Below are 14,798 nucleotides of genomic sequence, written 5' to 3' on the forward strand. Positions count from 1 at the left end.
CACCAAAGCAAACTGGGAATTGTAGTGGTCAGGCTACTTATTCAGCGTGCAGGACTACAGACGGATCAATGTGAGCTGATTGATCTTTTTGCGTGTATGGAAGCTGTATTTGTGTTCATAGCCAATGTCACACTAATAGCTTCAGTTTTGATTGTTATACACATTACTACAATAACCCATTTAATTAGCTGTTTCATAATGATACAAGACCACACATAGGAGAAAGAAATCACATTTATAATAATATACTCAATGTATTTACCCCTTGTTGCGTATATAGGCTCTATGATATTCTGAGAAATATTTTAACAGATCACATCATTTTGACAAGTAGTATGTCATACATTGGAGCAGACCAGGTCATTTGATTCAGTTACATTTAGATCAAAGCTGGTTTTGGACTTCTTTTTGGCCTGCTTTCCTTGCCTGGCATCCGACTTGAGATAGTGCTCCTTGTTGTGGATGACCTGAATGTACTGGTCAGTGCTGCTGTTCTGCTGGTCACTGCTGGAGGCCAGGGAGGCTGAGTCTGACTCTGTCAGAGGAGTCTCCAGCTTTGGTCTGGTCTTGGGTGTCACATAAGACTCCATGCGCCTGGTCCTGGCCGGGGACTGACAGCGTCTTCCGGGGGAATGGATGTGACGCTTGGTTCGCACAAGAAGAGAGTCTGCTCCTCTCACATTGGCCTGGGACCGGGAGTGTGACTCTAAATCTCCCCAGTGTATTTCTCCTTCAGCATCCTCCTCTTCATCCTCTTCTTGCACTCCATATCTTCCTTGAGCAGTGTGGCTGTCTTTAGCCATGGACACGTGTCTCTCCACACGGTCACCGATGTAGAAGTGTGCTGGTTGGTGGAGGTCAGAAAGGGAACGGGGCCGATGTGCCTTAGTCAACGTCACCCTTCTCCTACCTTTTTTCTCCTCCTCTTCTTCCTCCTCTTCACTCAGCTGCTGCTGTGATGGGTGGGACCGGTGAGGGTGTGGTTGGTGGTGAGCGGTGCGGGGTGTGTAGCGTTTGATGTTGCGTGGGTACAGCTCCAGGACCTCTGCAGGCTTCTCCATGAGGAAATGGCGCGGGATCCGTGTGGCTGACCGCAGCAGCTTCTTCCTGGGATCATGCTCATTGACAATCACATAGCGGGTGGTGGGGCCACGCCGTCCTCCATAACTCTGTGCAGTGATGATCCCGGCAGCCTCGACCGGATGTATGGATCGTATGGTCTTCCTGTACAGGGGGTCAGAGTGGATGTTGTCAGAATAGCGAGATGGGGGATTGCACGCCATGTGGTGGTAGGACTTGGACCTGCAGGTACCACTAGGGCCACCAAGAAGGTGTGGGGGCCTGTTATGAGAAATGACAAGACATAATAATGAGCTTATATGACTATCATTATGAAATATTATTGTTGGGAATGTTTTAATGGTATCTTATCATTGCATGATGTTATTAAAACACATGGATTCAAATGAAATGTTTGCACTGCATTGCCACATAACAATCTCATAATGTTGACAAATTAAAGGAAACATGATGTTTACTGTGATGGATAATTAAACAGGGTTCAAAAACTGAATGAAAACCAATGGTGGGACAGAAGCTTGAAAAAACTTTGGTATGATTTGTATATTGGTCAGTAGTGATGTAATGTCTATGCTATTTATAGAAAATGGAGTTAAACATGCAAAAATACTGGTATATTGCTTAAAGCCAATATTCAGCAGGTTTAAATTTGAACTTTTTCATGCCAAAAACAATCCCATAACTTACAAGTATTTAGTGCTTCCCACAGAATATTATTCTTCAGAATGAAAAAGAAACTGAAGACAGCATTTAGAAAATCCAGGTTAATACTAAATTAAGTACAAAGTAGGGCTGCACAATGAATAGATTTATACTAAAATCACAAAAGAGTGACATTTTCAAATCACAGGAATCCCAATGGTATAACTTGGATTAACATTAACAATTTCAGCAAGCTGTAAAAGTAAAAGTTTTCGTTTTGACGGCTATAGTCACTATTACATTTAGTCATCTGAACTCATTAAAATGAATCAAGTGATTGATTCAATCCAGGGTTGGCCAAACTACAAAACTTTGCTGTTTATGTACAGTTGGATAAACATGGTTTCCTCAACTAAAACTCACTAACATTTTGATGTTTGAATAGAGAAATAATGTCTTTAAACTGTTTAAAAAGACCAACTGAGAGGTGTGTCTTTCTGTTAATAAAACATTATACATGTAGCTAGCAGCTGGCCCAATATGGTTGAGTCTCAATGATATTCAGCTGTTGGCCGGGGTCTTGTTTCCCAAAAGCATCTTAAGGCTAAAATGATCATAAAATCCATCTTAAGAATGTCCTTAAGCTTAAGAATTGTTTCCCAAAAGCAACTGAAGACACCTTTCGGAATGATTAACAAGTGCTTCACACCCGCACTTCAGAGGCTATAGCTCTTAAGAAGCTCCAAATGCATGTTTTATCTAAGTTTATTTTTTATTCAAAAAATCTTCAGGAACCATCAATGCTTCATTGATGGTTTAATATGAGTTTAAGAGTAACTTCTGTCTTCAGCAGCCGCCAAGTCAATCCAAGTGTACCTCCTTAAACTGGCCCAGGAACATGAGTTGTAAAGGGCAGCAAGCTGAAAACTGTAGACTGTTTACTGTACGCATAACAAACAATGTATAAAACATTTCATTGTGTTGTTTTTCACACTATTCAGAATCTCTTAACGGAATGCACATGCGCTCGTTTTTAAGTGCTGCTTTGGGAAATGTAAATCAGTCATTATCAGCGTAGGTTAAGAAGTGTGTCTTTGTGTATCGAGAAAAGCAATATATAAATTAATTGTATTATTACATATATTAAATATAATATATACATCCATCACCTATGTGTATCAGACCTGTTAGGTGTGTGCTCCAGCGCCCTGTGATTGGGCAGTATGGTAACTGCTGGACTTCTAACTGATCCAGCCGCACTTCCTCTGTTCAGCTCTGTCCTGGACACTGATTGGGTGATGGTGCGGATGCTGTTTCCACGATGAACAGGAGAATTAAAGTTTGTGACGCTGCCGTTCCGTCGGGGAGATGGAGTGTGAATGGAGGCCTCCTGGCTCGTGATGTCGCTCTCCTGCTGATCCAGGCTTTTTGTCAGCCTCTGGAGCCTGCAGTCTCGCTATGGTTGGGTTAAACATGACAGGGTGATGGTCACAACAATACAAGAAATAATGGAACACACACAGATGACAAAAAAAACAGCAGAGATACCTGCAGCCATCTGGAAGACTTTTTTCTTGTCCTCGGTCCGCTCCTGAAGAGATTAAAGTAAAATTCCACCTTAATTATTTTCTATATTTTTGCTTAAAAATGACTTTAAATTATTATTTGGTTATCAAAATTGTTAAAAAATGAATGTTCTGTCGATCGACTAATCAAATCATTTAGATCTATTTTGTATTTGATAGTTTGTCCAACAGAGAACACTGGTTTATTGGGATTGTTTTTAAACTATAAAATGTCCGCTCAGTTCAATCCTGTCACGGTGGGGAAAAGGTGAGGACTCAAATGCAAGACGGCAGACGAGGAAGTTTAACAAAAAGAGGGCTTTATTCAAAAAGCTTACAAAATAACAAAAATACAAAAGGTAAAAAGTAAACTGAAAAGACAAACCAGGATGACGCGGGGAGCACGAGGAGGCACGAGGAACCATCAACAAACAAGGGTGTCCCGAGAAGAGAGGGGAGGTAAGGGGTCTCGGGAAGAGAGGGGAGCAAAGGGGCTGGAGTTTCGAGGGACGGATGGAGCACAGGGGCTGGGGTCTCGTGGGACGGAGGGAGCACAGGGGCTGGAGTCTCGAGGGACTGAGGGAGTACAGGGGCTGGAGTCTCGAGGGACTGAGGGAGCCCAAGGGCTGATTTCTCGGGGGACAAAAGGAGCACAGGGGCTGGAGTCTCGGGGGACAAAAGGACCACAGGGGCTGGGATCTCGGGGGACAACGGGAGCACAGGGGCTGGAGTCTCGAGGGACTGAGGGAGCACAGGGGATGGAGTCTCGAGGGACTGAAGGAGCACAAGAGCTGGAGTCTCTGGGGGTAAAAGGAGCACAGGGGCTGGGGTCTCGGGGGGCAAAAGGAGCACAGGGGCTGGGGTCTCGGGGGGGAAAATGAGCACAGGAGCTGGGGTCTCAGGGGACAGAGGGAGCACAGGAGCTGGGGTCTCGTAGGACAACGGGAGCACAGGGGCTGGGGTCTCGTGGGACAACAGGAGCACAGGGGCTGGAGTCTCGAGGAACGGAGGGAGCACAGGGGCTGGGGTCTCTAGGAACAGGGGGAGCACAGGGGCTGGGGTCTCGAGGAACGAAGGGAGCACAGAGGCTGGGGTCTCGAGGGATGGAGGGAGCACAGGGGCTGGGGTCTTGAGGGATGGAGGGAGCACAGGGGCTGGGGTCTCGAGAGACGCAGGGAGCACAAGGGCTGGGGTTACTCCTCTAATTCAACGGCACCAGCACCTTCCCTGCACACCAGCTTCTACCAGTGTGGTTAGGAGTCTGCAAGCCCCAGACCCTGCCCTAGCCGTTCTCCACCAACAAGGACAGGGGCAGAAAAGGAAGAGATGCAAGCTCTGTGCCCCAAGAGACAATAAAACAAGTCTTACATGCTACAAATGTGATGCTTACGTTTGCAAGGCACACTTTGACATGATGGTAAAATGCCACTCCTGTGTGTGATCACACACACACACACACACACACACACACACACACACATACACACACACACATACACACACACACACACATACACACACACACACGACTATTATTTTTGATGTTCTGTGAATTTTGGTCTCTGTTTTGTTTAGTTTTTTTTACAATAAATGTTAATTACATTAAAAAATATATATTTTCAGTGTATATTATTTATATATTTACTGCAGTTATTCATGTAAACCAGTAGTCTGAGACATTGTTTACAGCTTAAAAGGGTGTAATGGTTTTTGTGTTGATGTAAGACCTGTTAAAATAGACCGTTCAAATTTGACCACGAACACAAAAGTAAGGGGGGAGAAACGAACACAATAGGAGGGTTAAGTAATGCCACAGCCGTAGTTATTTTGATCCAAACCACAATCTTTTCCTAAACCTGACCAAGTTGTTTCCTATGAAGTGGGAATTTTATTTGGAAAAGGCTGCATGCATGTAATGAGGGTAAATTGACACTTGTGGTGGACATTCGTAGGCAAACGCACAAAAAATGAGGAACAATTTTTCGTAAGAAATCATACGAACCGTTGTATGAGGATACGTTAAAATGTGTGATGATTGAGAGGGATGTAGACATATTTTGATTCAGTCCTACTAAGTATACATGGTGAAAAAAAAAATAGCTTGATCCTCTCTGAGAATGAAACTCAGAAACTCACAGTCTGGAGCTGCATCCTCAGCTGGTTGTTGGTAAATTTGAGTGATCTGGCAATGGCCTGGAGATAGTATATCAGCATGCTGAAACACACAGGGACAAACATCAAGCAAGATGGCATGTGTGTGTGTGTGTGTGTGTGTGTGTGTGTGTGTGTGTGTGTGTGTGTGTGTGTGTGTGTGTCTGTGTCTGTGTGTGTGTCTGTGTCTGTGTGTGTGTCTGTGTGTGTGTTCAGTCTTACAACAGCAGCAGAAGTGCTGGCAGCACTACCACAGGGCTGGTGACGTAACTCATCACTTTGCTGAACCACAGGGGGAAGTCATTGGCCACTGTCTCAGAGATGATGTCATAAATCTTCTCTTGACCACTGAAACACACATTTAAGTATGTTTATTTAGTTAACAATTAGAAACAATATAAACACAACCACAGTTAAGAGTGCAGGTAACATATCCTCCTTCAAATGTGTTGACTGCTGATTATTGCACAAACACAGCAGAATCCAGCACGTACTATAGCTTTCTTTCCCTTTGGCATCCCTGTCACATGCAGCGCCCTAACCACCAACTTGTGGACATGACCCACTGCCATACGCAAACACACTTAGCCTGCATGTATATCCCAGCTGAGAGACATCAGATATAGGAACATATTGTGGTTTAACATTCTGTTAAAGTCTACATGTGGCGACCAAAGTTGCTCTTTGGAAAACACAGAGGAAAGGACCTTACATATTGCTTTACCTGTAAAAAAGACCACATTCATATGTCATAGAAATGTTGGATATACATTATGTACATTATGTACAGATTAAAGATAAGAGGGGACATTGTTTTCCCAGGCAGCTTTTATATGAAGAGCTTCCCACTATTGGAACATCTTTCCATTGATATAGACAGGGTTGGGAGGGTTACTTTACTTTTTTAAATTGACTAATTACCTGTTAAAAAATGTAGTCAGTAACCTAATCCATGTATCACAATATTGAAGTAACTTAACTTGATTACTTTCCCTTACTTTTAGGTAACCTCAATAACAAATATGCATATAAAGACAAGAGGAAAGAAACACCAACAAGCTATTCATACGCATTTACACACGTTTTCACAGCTGGAAGGCATAACTTGCAGTGTACTGTGATGTTGTTATCCTTTTCTGCTTTACATACGAAATACGAAAATTATTTTATTAACATTAGAGGCCATTGTGTGAGACTAGTGTTGTGAAGTGTTCTTTATTTATAATGTATTTTAAAATTTTAACCCTGCTAGTAATCCCCAGTTTTACTAAATGTATCGGTAATCTGTTAAAAAACAATTCTCTGTAACTGTAACAAAATACAGTTACCTTTTTGTGTATCTTGATTACGCTGTTACGCTGTTATGTTTGGAATATAAATCACAGCAGTGCCTTTAAACAACACGGATCTTTTGATACTTTATAAACTATGTTTTTACCTGAATGGTCCACAGTGCTGGGATGGTCTGTATCTCACTATGGCAAAGATGGTGGGCAGCATACACAGAAAGAGCATGAAAAGCAGCATAGCCACATAGAAATTGTTTGATCTACAGAAGGCAAAGCAAAGAGGACATGAATGTTTTAAAAGGAACAATGTTTACATTCACGTTGTTTTCAGACCTGTTGACTGTTGACCTGTTGTCAACTCAGCAAACTGCAGCAGAAATGTTCTGCATTGTGTTCATCAGGCCAACAGGGCGACTACTATTCTTAATCCACAGCCTGTGGAGAGACAGTTGAAGACATTGGTGCTGAGAAAAGCTGAAATCATATATTCCTAACCTTTATGTGACTTTTATATCCTATGCAAATAAAATAGCATGGACCTATGTTCCCAAAAAAGGTTGTACTGCATATGCATTAGCAGAACATAATTGCATTAAATACTGAATACAGAAATTCAAATGTATTTTTATTAACAACAAATCTTTTGAGGTGTGGAACAGCTGACAGGTGTCTCTGGAACAGACAAAACAGCTGTGCATCTAAATATTCTGGTAGAGTTGCTTAGGCCTTTAACAGCCAGCAAGTCTGATCACAACGTCTCCTCAAAGCACTCTCATGAGTACAGCAGCTGAAGCAAGGAAGGGCACTCCACAGTACTTTGGCAGTACTTAGTAGTCCTAGTTCACTAGTTCACTGAACTAAGACTACAAAACCTTTTTTATTTAATTTTGATAATATCAATCTCAGATGTTAGGTCGAGGCATGATGTCTCTGCAATGGTGCCAACACCCATAGTCAAAGTCTCATGTTTGTTTTTGTTTTTGTTTTTGTGTGTGTGTGTGTGTGTGTGTGTGTCTGTGTGCGTGTGTCTGTGTGTGTCTGTGTATGTGTGTGTGTGTGTGTGTGTGTCTGCTTGGATTTCTAACCCATCTGGGAGTGACTGATAAGGACTGAAAGAAGCAATGACAGCGTTGTTACATAAATCAGAGTGGGCTGAGCGTCTCAGGCCTTTGTAGAATGTATGTGTGTATGTGTATGATGCATATACCCTGATTTGTAAAGCATCACACAGAGCTGTAAAATATACAGGGATGAGAAAAATAACTAAAAAACCATTGGTGATAATAAATAATAAGAGAAGTGTGCTAATGCAGTTCATCTTTATCAAAGAGAGGATCACACACACTGTGCAGAGCTCAGGGACAAGGATGGAGTGTGTGACGTAAGAGATAACATGGTCATAAAGTCATGTGTCCTTTTCTTCTGAGAGTGTCAGTGAGATGAAATACTTCCTACTATATATCCTCTCCTGTGCATGTGTGTGTGGTATGTGAAGATCTTTCTCTTTAATAAAGGTTGAGAATGAACTTGTATATTTTGAAAAAAAGTTAAGTCATAGTGTTCTGAGAACATTTTTAATATCCAAACATCTGCATTAAATTGCCTTTTGGCGAATCCTATAGTTTCATCTACATCCCTTATGTGGAGCTGACAAACTGCTCTCTACTGTTTACTATTACACAGTATTAGAAGACTTTTTTCTAACTGTATGTTTATACATTTTTGTATACATTCATTAATAAATCCAGGAATTTGCCATTAATACATTCAGACACATTCATCATGGTATATGTAACGCCTCAAAAAACACTGCTGATCGAGGAATGAGTTCACTATTCATCTGGTAAACTAAAATTATGCCATGAGGCACACAGGTCAAAGCCATAATTGCCATAATAATACAGCAAAAAAGACTTCCACAAGTCTACAAATTCACCTACAAATGGTAATGTTCTCCCCGTGTGACCTATACAAACATGTATGTATGCTGTATTGCTATAAAGCAGCTATATTATTTTGGAATTTCTTTGGCTATTTAAATGCTTGTTGCAAAAGCTTCCAAATACAAATACCAGGTAAGAGTTGGATCACTGTGATGTTGCCAATGATGTAATCCTAACTAAGAGGCTCAATAAATGAGTTAAAATAACTGGAAAGTGGAAATTAGATTGAAATGGTTGAAATTAGCCGTTGTGACGAAGAGAGAGCTGAGCCAGAAGGCAAAGCTCTCAATCTACCGGTCGATCTTCGTTCCTACCCTCACCTATGGACATGAAGGCTGGGTCATGACCGAAAGAACGAGATCACGGGTACAAGCGGCCGAAATGGGTTTTCTCAGACGGGTGGCTGGCGTCTCCCTTAGAGATAGGGTGAGAAGCTCAGCCATCCGTGAGAGACTCGGAGTAGAGCCGCTGCTCCTTTACGTTGAAAGGAGCCAGTTGAGGTGGTTCGGGCATCTAGTAAGGATGCCACCTGGGCGCCTCCCTAGGGAGGTGTTCCAGGCACGTCCAGCTGGGAGGAGACCCCGGGGAAGACCCAGGACTCGGTGGAGAGATTATATCTCCTCACTGGCCTGGGAACGCCTCAGGATCCCCCAGTCGGAGCTGGAGGATGTGGCCCGGAGAAGGGAAGATTGGGGTTCCTTACTGGAGCTGCTGCCCCCGCGACCCGATCCCGGATAAGCGGTAGACGATGGATGGATGGATGGATATTGGCAATGTGGGTTTTTGTTAGGATTCCCCACAGGTGAAAGAGACTAATACTATTTTCAGTATGTGGGTTTTATGTATCTGTAAAGCTTATCATTGCTATGCAGATGACATACAGTTATGGTCTAATGCTCAGCAATTCTGATAAACTGGTTACTCTTAATGAGCGGATGCTACTTAGAATTGGATGTCAGTCTGGTGACATCATTCCGTTTGATTATTTAAAATATAAATGTTGATATCAGCAAAAATAAATAAAAAGCCAAACCAGCTTGCAATACAAACACACAACAGTTACACACAGTAGTGTGTACAAATACAAAGAATAAGTACACATATTTTAACAACACCCACATACAACCACAAACGTGTGTGTCAGACCTGGAGGCTCGGAACACCTGCTGATGGGGAACATTACAGGTGAGGACGGCCCAGCTCCTCAGATACATCAGACCAATCAGCTTCAACACGTTGAAGGCAGGAAGACAGGGAGAGAAAAATGCTCCCATCCTGGAGGAAAGAAAGAAAAGTCAGTAACAAACACACTCACACACACACACACACACACACACACACACACACACACACACACAAATACAGTCACTGGACTCGCACCTCAAATAAATGACATTACATCCATTGGCTCATGGTTTCGCTTCATTATGTTTATTGCTGCAAGGCGACATTTCTGAAATGAGTTGAGGAAATATAGCGGAGCAGGCCACAGAGGTGTAATGGAGGGATTATAGCGGGCCACAGTCCTTTAAACAGGGTCATGGAGACTGGTCAGCACCGGCCACACTATTAACTCTGAATTAGATCTTCTATTACACACACAATGGCAAGGCCAAGGGGATACAGTGGAAATAGAAAGATATCCTCTATATTTAATTTTCTGTCAATTATGTTAGGCACATTTTCAGACTTACCAGATCATCCCTTGGTTATAAATCAGATGTAAAACATTCTCTGCTATTTTGAATTCTCCATATTCAGGCTGAGGAAAGAGAGAAAAAGCATTAATGTGGTGTTGTGTGTTTTTTTGTTTTCTTCCTGATTTAGTTTAAACATAGCATAAACATAAATTAAATTTTAATTTAGGTTGAAGCTAATATTTTTACACTGTCAAAATGTTTTTTGTCAATAATTTGGGACAATATTGATTATAGTGTGAAACGGCATTCATCTGCTCTGTGCTCACCTTAAATCTTAGTTTAACACTTGGACGTACCTGCGGCATTTTGATTTTGTGAAATCAAAATTAATTTGGTTCAATTTGCAACTTGTGTGTGAGATGAGGAAACCCCCAGTGCGTATACACTGAGAAAGCACTTTTCAGTAAAGTAGGACCAACTTGTGTCCAAAATGTGTCTAAAATGATGCACAAGAAATCTAGAACATTTTCATTTGATATAATTGTGCAGCCAAAATAACATTGGACCTAATGCAAAAACCACTATGGTGCAATGCAATGCAAGTACCAACAGATTTGTTTTTAAGTAACACATACAGTACAAGTTTTCTCATAGTTAGAATTGTTTTTATGTAAGAACAACATCTTTGAGTGGTCCAGACTTTTAATGGTAATATTTTATATTTCTTTACTTTAGCCTTTTAATGGTGATATTTTATATATTTTTATCTTAGCCTTTTAATGGTGAATTATGACTGGTTTAACATTGAATGTGTAAAGGTAACTAGGATACATTTTCAGATTGTGTATTTTTGAAAAACTTGAGATCAAATAGACTGTTTTACCACGGGAAAAAGAGGAAGTTTCTCTGATAAATGTGTTTATTAAAGAATATATTGGAGAAAAACTGGCTTTAACCGATAGGTTTCATAATACTTAACAAACAGGGGTTTGTTTATGAAGTGGGCTTTTACTAAGATTTTGCCAAAAGAATCTGGACTCACAGAGATGTCTGTGTTTTATACGTTAAAAGGTCAATAAAAAGATTGACGCTGTAAACGTAAATACAAGGGTCAATAAAGAGTTTGAATCGATAGGTTTCATAAAACTTAACAAACAGGGGTTTGTTTATGAAGCGGGCTTTAACCAAGATTTTGCCAAAATAATCTGGACTCACAGAGACGTCTATGTTTTACAAGGGTCAATAAAGAGTTTGACTACCAGGAAAGGGTAGCAAAGAGAGTAAACCAGTTGAAGGGCCACAGGGGCCCATTGTTGATCTCATGCTTTCAAAATATGACCCTGGTAGTTTAAAACATTTACAAGAATGGTGTGATGAATGTGATTTTCCGACAGGAGGGTCATTAAGTACTGCACAGATAGGGAAACTAGGCACAATACTCCAATGTTATTTTATACTATTTTAATTCTGCTATTTTATCTGCTATTTTAGACTATTTTAATTCTGGCTATTTCAATTCTGGCTATTTTAATTATGGCTATTTTATGCTATTTTATACTATTTTATCTGCTATTTTATCTGCAATTGTATCTGCAATTTTATCTGCAATTGTATCTGCAATTTTATCTGCAATTTTATCTGCTATTTTATCTGCTATTTTATCTGCTATTTTATACTATTCTAATTCTGCTATTTTTATAATGGTACTTCAGACTCATTTACATCAACACTGTGATTATTGTACTGTAAATGCTCTTATTCTGTCTAATCTTGTACTAATTGTTATGTTTTTGCTGGGAAGCACTTGTATAAAAGGTGCTATACAAATAAAGCGTATTATTATTATTATTATTATTATTATTATTATTATTATTATTTCTGTGATTGTCATATCTACTGCCTTGACTACCTCTTATATTAGTTATGGAAGGTTTCACTTTTATGATCCATTTTTTAATACCTAACATTATATTAAACCATTCCTTCTTTATGTCTCCCAGAGTAAGCCTTGTTTAGGGGCGTTGATTATGCTAATTATGAAATCTCACAAACGCACTTAAAACAAAATCACAACATCATGTAGTTTAGCTTCAACAAAATAACAAAATAAACTGCACAGTATGTATGGTAAATGAATTTGGCAAGTTTACTTCCTGCTTTGCTACGGTGTACTCTCTTTTCTCTTGTTCCCTATTCATTTAGATACTTTTAGATTTAGATATTTTAACTACATTAATACTTTTTTGCTTACAGGGCTTATAAGTGGGTTCCCTGTCAAAAAGGTTTATCAGGTGAATCCTTAATGACTGAAACTCTTGGTTTTCAACTATTGTATTACACATAAAACCACATTTTGAACTGACCCTTTACGTAAGACATGATAAGCCACGCACTTATTAAAAGTACTCTGTGGAGCTGTTGATGTTTTTATGAGTGGGTTCCAGTTGTTATGCAGAAGGATACACACAATGTGTTTTTAGTGAGAACATTGGAGATAAACATAAATTTGTTTGCTTACAAGAAAGGTTCACAGCCTTTAAATAAATAGCTCAATGTTTCTGGGAATGTGCATATTCACTTTCTCGTGGAAAGATCAATACCTCTCTCTAATCTCTCCAATAAATATAAGACAGGATCTGTTTATCTTAGAAACAGGGGGAAACGGCTGGCGTGGCTCTGTGCAAAGGTAGCAAAGTCTGCCTACCAACACCTCTAGAACTCACTAATTAACATGTTACTTGTTTGATCAATCCATAGAAAAAGTGTAAATGACAATTTGCTCTTTTACAGGATTTATGTGCTGGACTATTTATTGGTCGCTGGTTGCCTGGCAATTGCTCAAAGCAAATGCTTTTAAAGTTTAACACACAAAAACTCAACTTGTGTACAACTTACAAACTTGCTCTCTAAATCCCAGCAGCAGCAGTCACTCAGGTAGCGAACCACCAAACCTCTGATGAAGTCAATGAGCAGAATGCTGGCCACCGTGAAGATCATGTCAATGATGGACAGCTTCAGCATCTCCTGGAGACACACCAACCATACACATACACACAGTATTATGTAAATATACAAACATATGCAGTTCATTTTATTATTCACGTCACAGGCCAGGCATATTATGTGTTAGTACTGTAAAAAAAGAATGACATAGAGAACAATAATGCTTAATGATGTGTTCATCAAGACAAGGCAGAGACAGCGTTGACTGTGGCTCAGGAGGTAGAGTGGTCGTCCAGTGGTCCAGTGGTTGGGTGGTATGTGGTTCGATCCCTAGCCCCTGCAGTCAGCATGTCAAAGTAAGTATTGAAGGCAAGATACTGAATGCCAAATTGCTCCCGATGGCCACTGACTCTGTATATATGTGTGTGAATGGCTGAATGCTGTTATGTGTTGTAATGCGCTTTGAGTGATTGCAAAGATGGCAAAGCGCTAAATAAATGCACTCCCTTTATGCGCCGTTTAAATTTTAGCTGGTTAGATGGTCTGCCGATCGGCCTCTTTGGTTGGGACTGAAATGTCTCAATAACTAATAGATGTATTGCCATGACATCTTTATAAAGCCATACATGAATTGTATCTTTGGTGATTCCCCTGACACTTCCTCTAGTGCCATCCTCTGGTCAAAATGCCACTTTGTCCAATACTTTGTTTCATGACATATGCTAAACTAATGACATTACAATCAGCCTCAGCTTTGGGCTTACTGCTAATTAGCAAATGTTTGCATTTTGTATTCATCTACAGTATATTTTGTTGTAATATTTTATACCTCTAATTATGATCAATGCATTGCCCTTAAATATTTCATATCCAATGCTTCAAAGCTAATTTGACCATAAGGGAACATATCCAGATCACAAGTGAACACAACCTCAATCTGGCTTTTGACTAGGGGTTGAGATCCTATGGCTCGCGAGCCATATATGGCTCTTTCGATGACACCATATGGCTCACAGACAATTTTGAGCTGACATTTTTTAACACGATTAACAATTAATAAATAATGTTATTTTAAAGTAAAATGTTTAGCAGAAATTAGTTTTGAAAATAAAATTCCAAATATAAAATAGTCAGAGGAATTTGCCTTTGTGGAGAGAGCAGGATCTGCGGTATGTTTGATATGCGATAAAATTGCATCGATGCGGCACTTTGATACACACCATGCTTCATGTGCATCGAAATATCCAGCTGGGGACAGCAGGAAAAAGGCCTGTGAAGAGCTACAGCGGAGAGTGCTAACCAGTCAGCAGAAACTCCTTGGATAGACCATGTAAGGTGACGGGAGTTCAGCTAGCTTTGCTGGTGCTTTGGCAATAGTAAGGAATGGAAAGCCATTCACAGATGGCGTATATGCCAAAAAATGCATGCTTGATGTGGCCAATGAACTGTTTGATGACTTCCCACATAAAGACAAGATAATCAAATTAATAAAAGACATGCCTCTGTCAGCAAGAACTGTTCACGATCGTACCATCATGATGGCAA

General features: G+C 40.3%; 1 protein-coding gene across 1 annotated transcript in view; it reads right to left on the reverse strand.

Moving 5' to 3' along the window:
• Positions 1-216: 216 nt before the first annotated feature.
• The window catches only part of tmc3 (transmembrane channel like 3), a 39,948-nt gene continuing 25,366 nt past the window's right edge, over positions 217-14,798 (reverse strand). The window contains 10 exon segments of the mRNA XM_029461973.1: positions 217-1,341; positions 2,907-3,142; positions 3,144-3,178; positions 3,271-3,313; positions 5,424-5,502; positions 5,661-5,786; positions 6,877-6,987; positions 9,817-9,945; positions 10,365-10,432; positions 13,206-13,334. Of these exon segments, the coding sequence (XP_029317833.1) occupies positions 339-1,341; positions 2,907-3,142; positions 3,144-3,178; positions 3,271-3,313; positions 5,424-5,502; positions 5,661-5,786; positions 6,877-6,987; positions 9,817-9,945; positions 10,365-10,432; positions 13,206-13,334 (1,959 nt within the window). The 3' untranslated portion in view covers positions 217-338.

Source organism: Cottoperca gobio, chromosome 3 (assembly GCF_900634415.1).
Source record: "Cottoperca gobio chromosome 3, fCotGob3.1, whole genome shotgun sequence".
Lineage (NCBI taxonomy): Eukaryota > Metazoa > Chordata > Actinopteri > Perciformes > Bovichtidae > Cottoperca > Cottoperca gobio.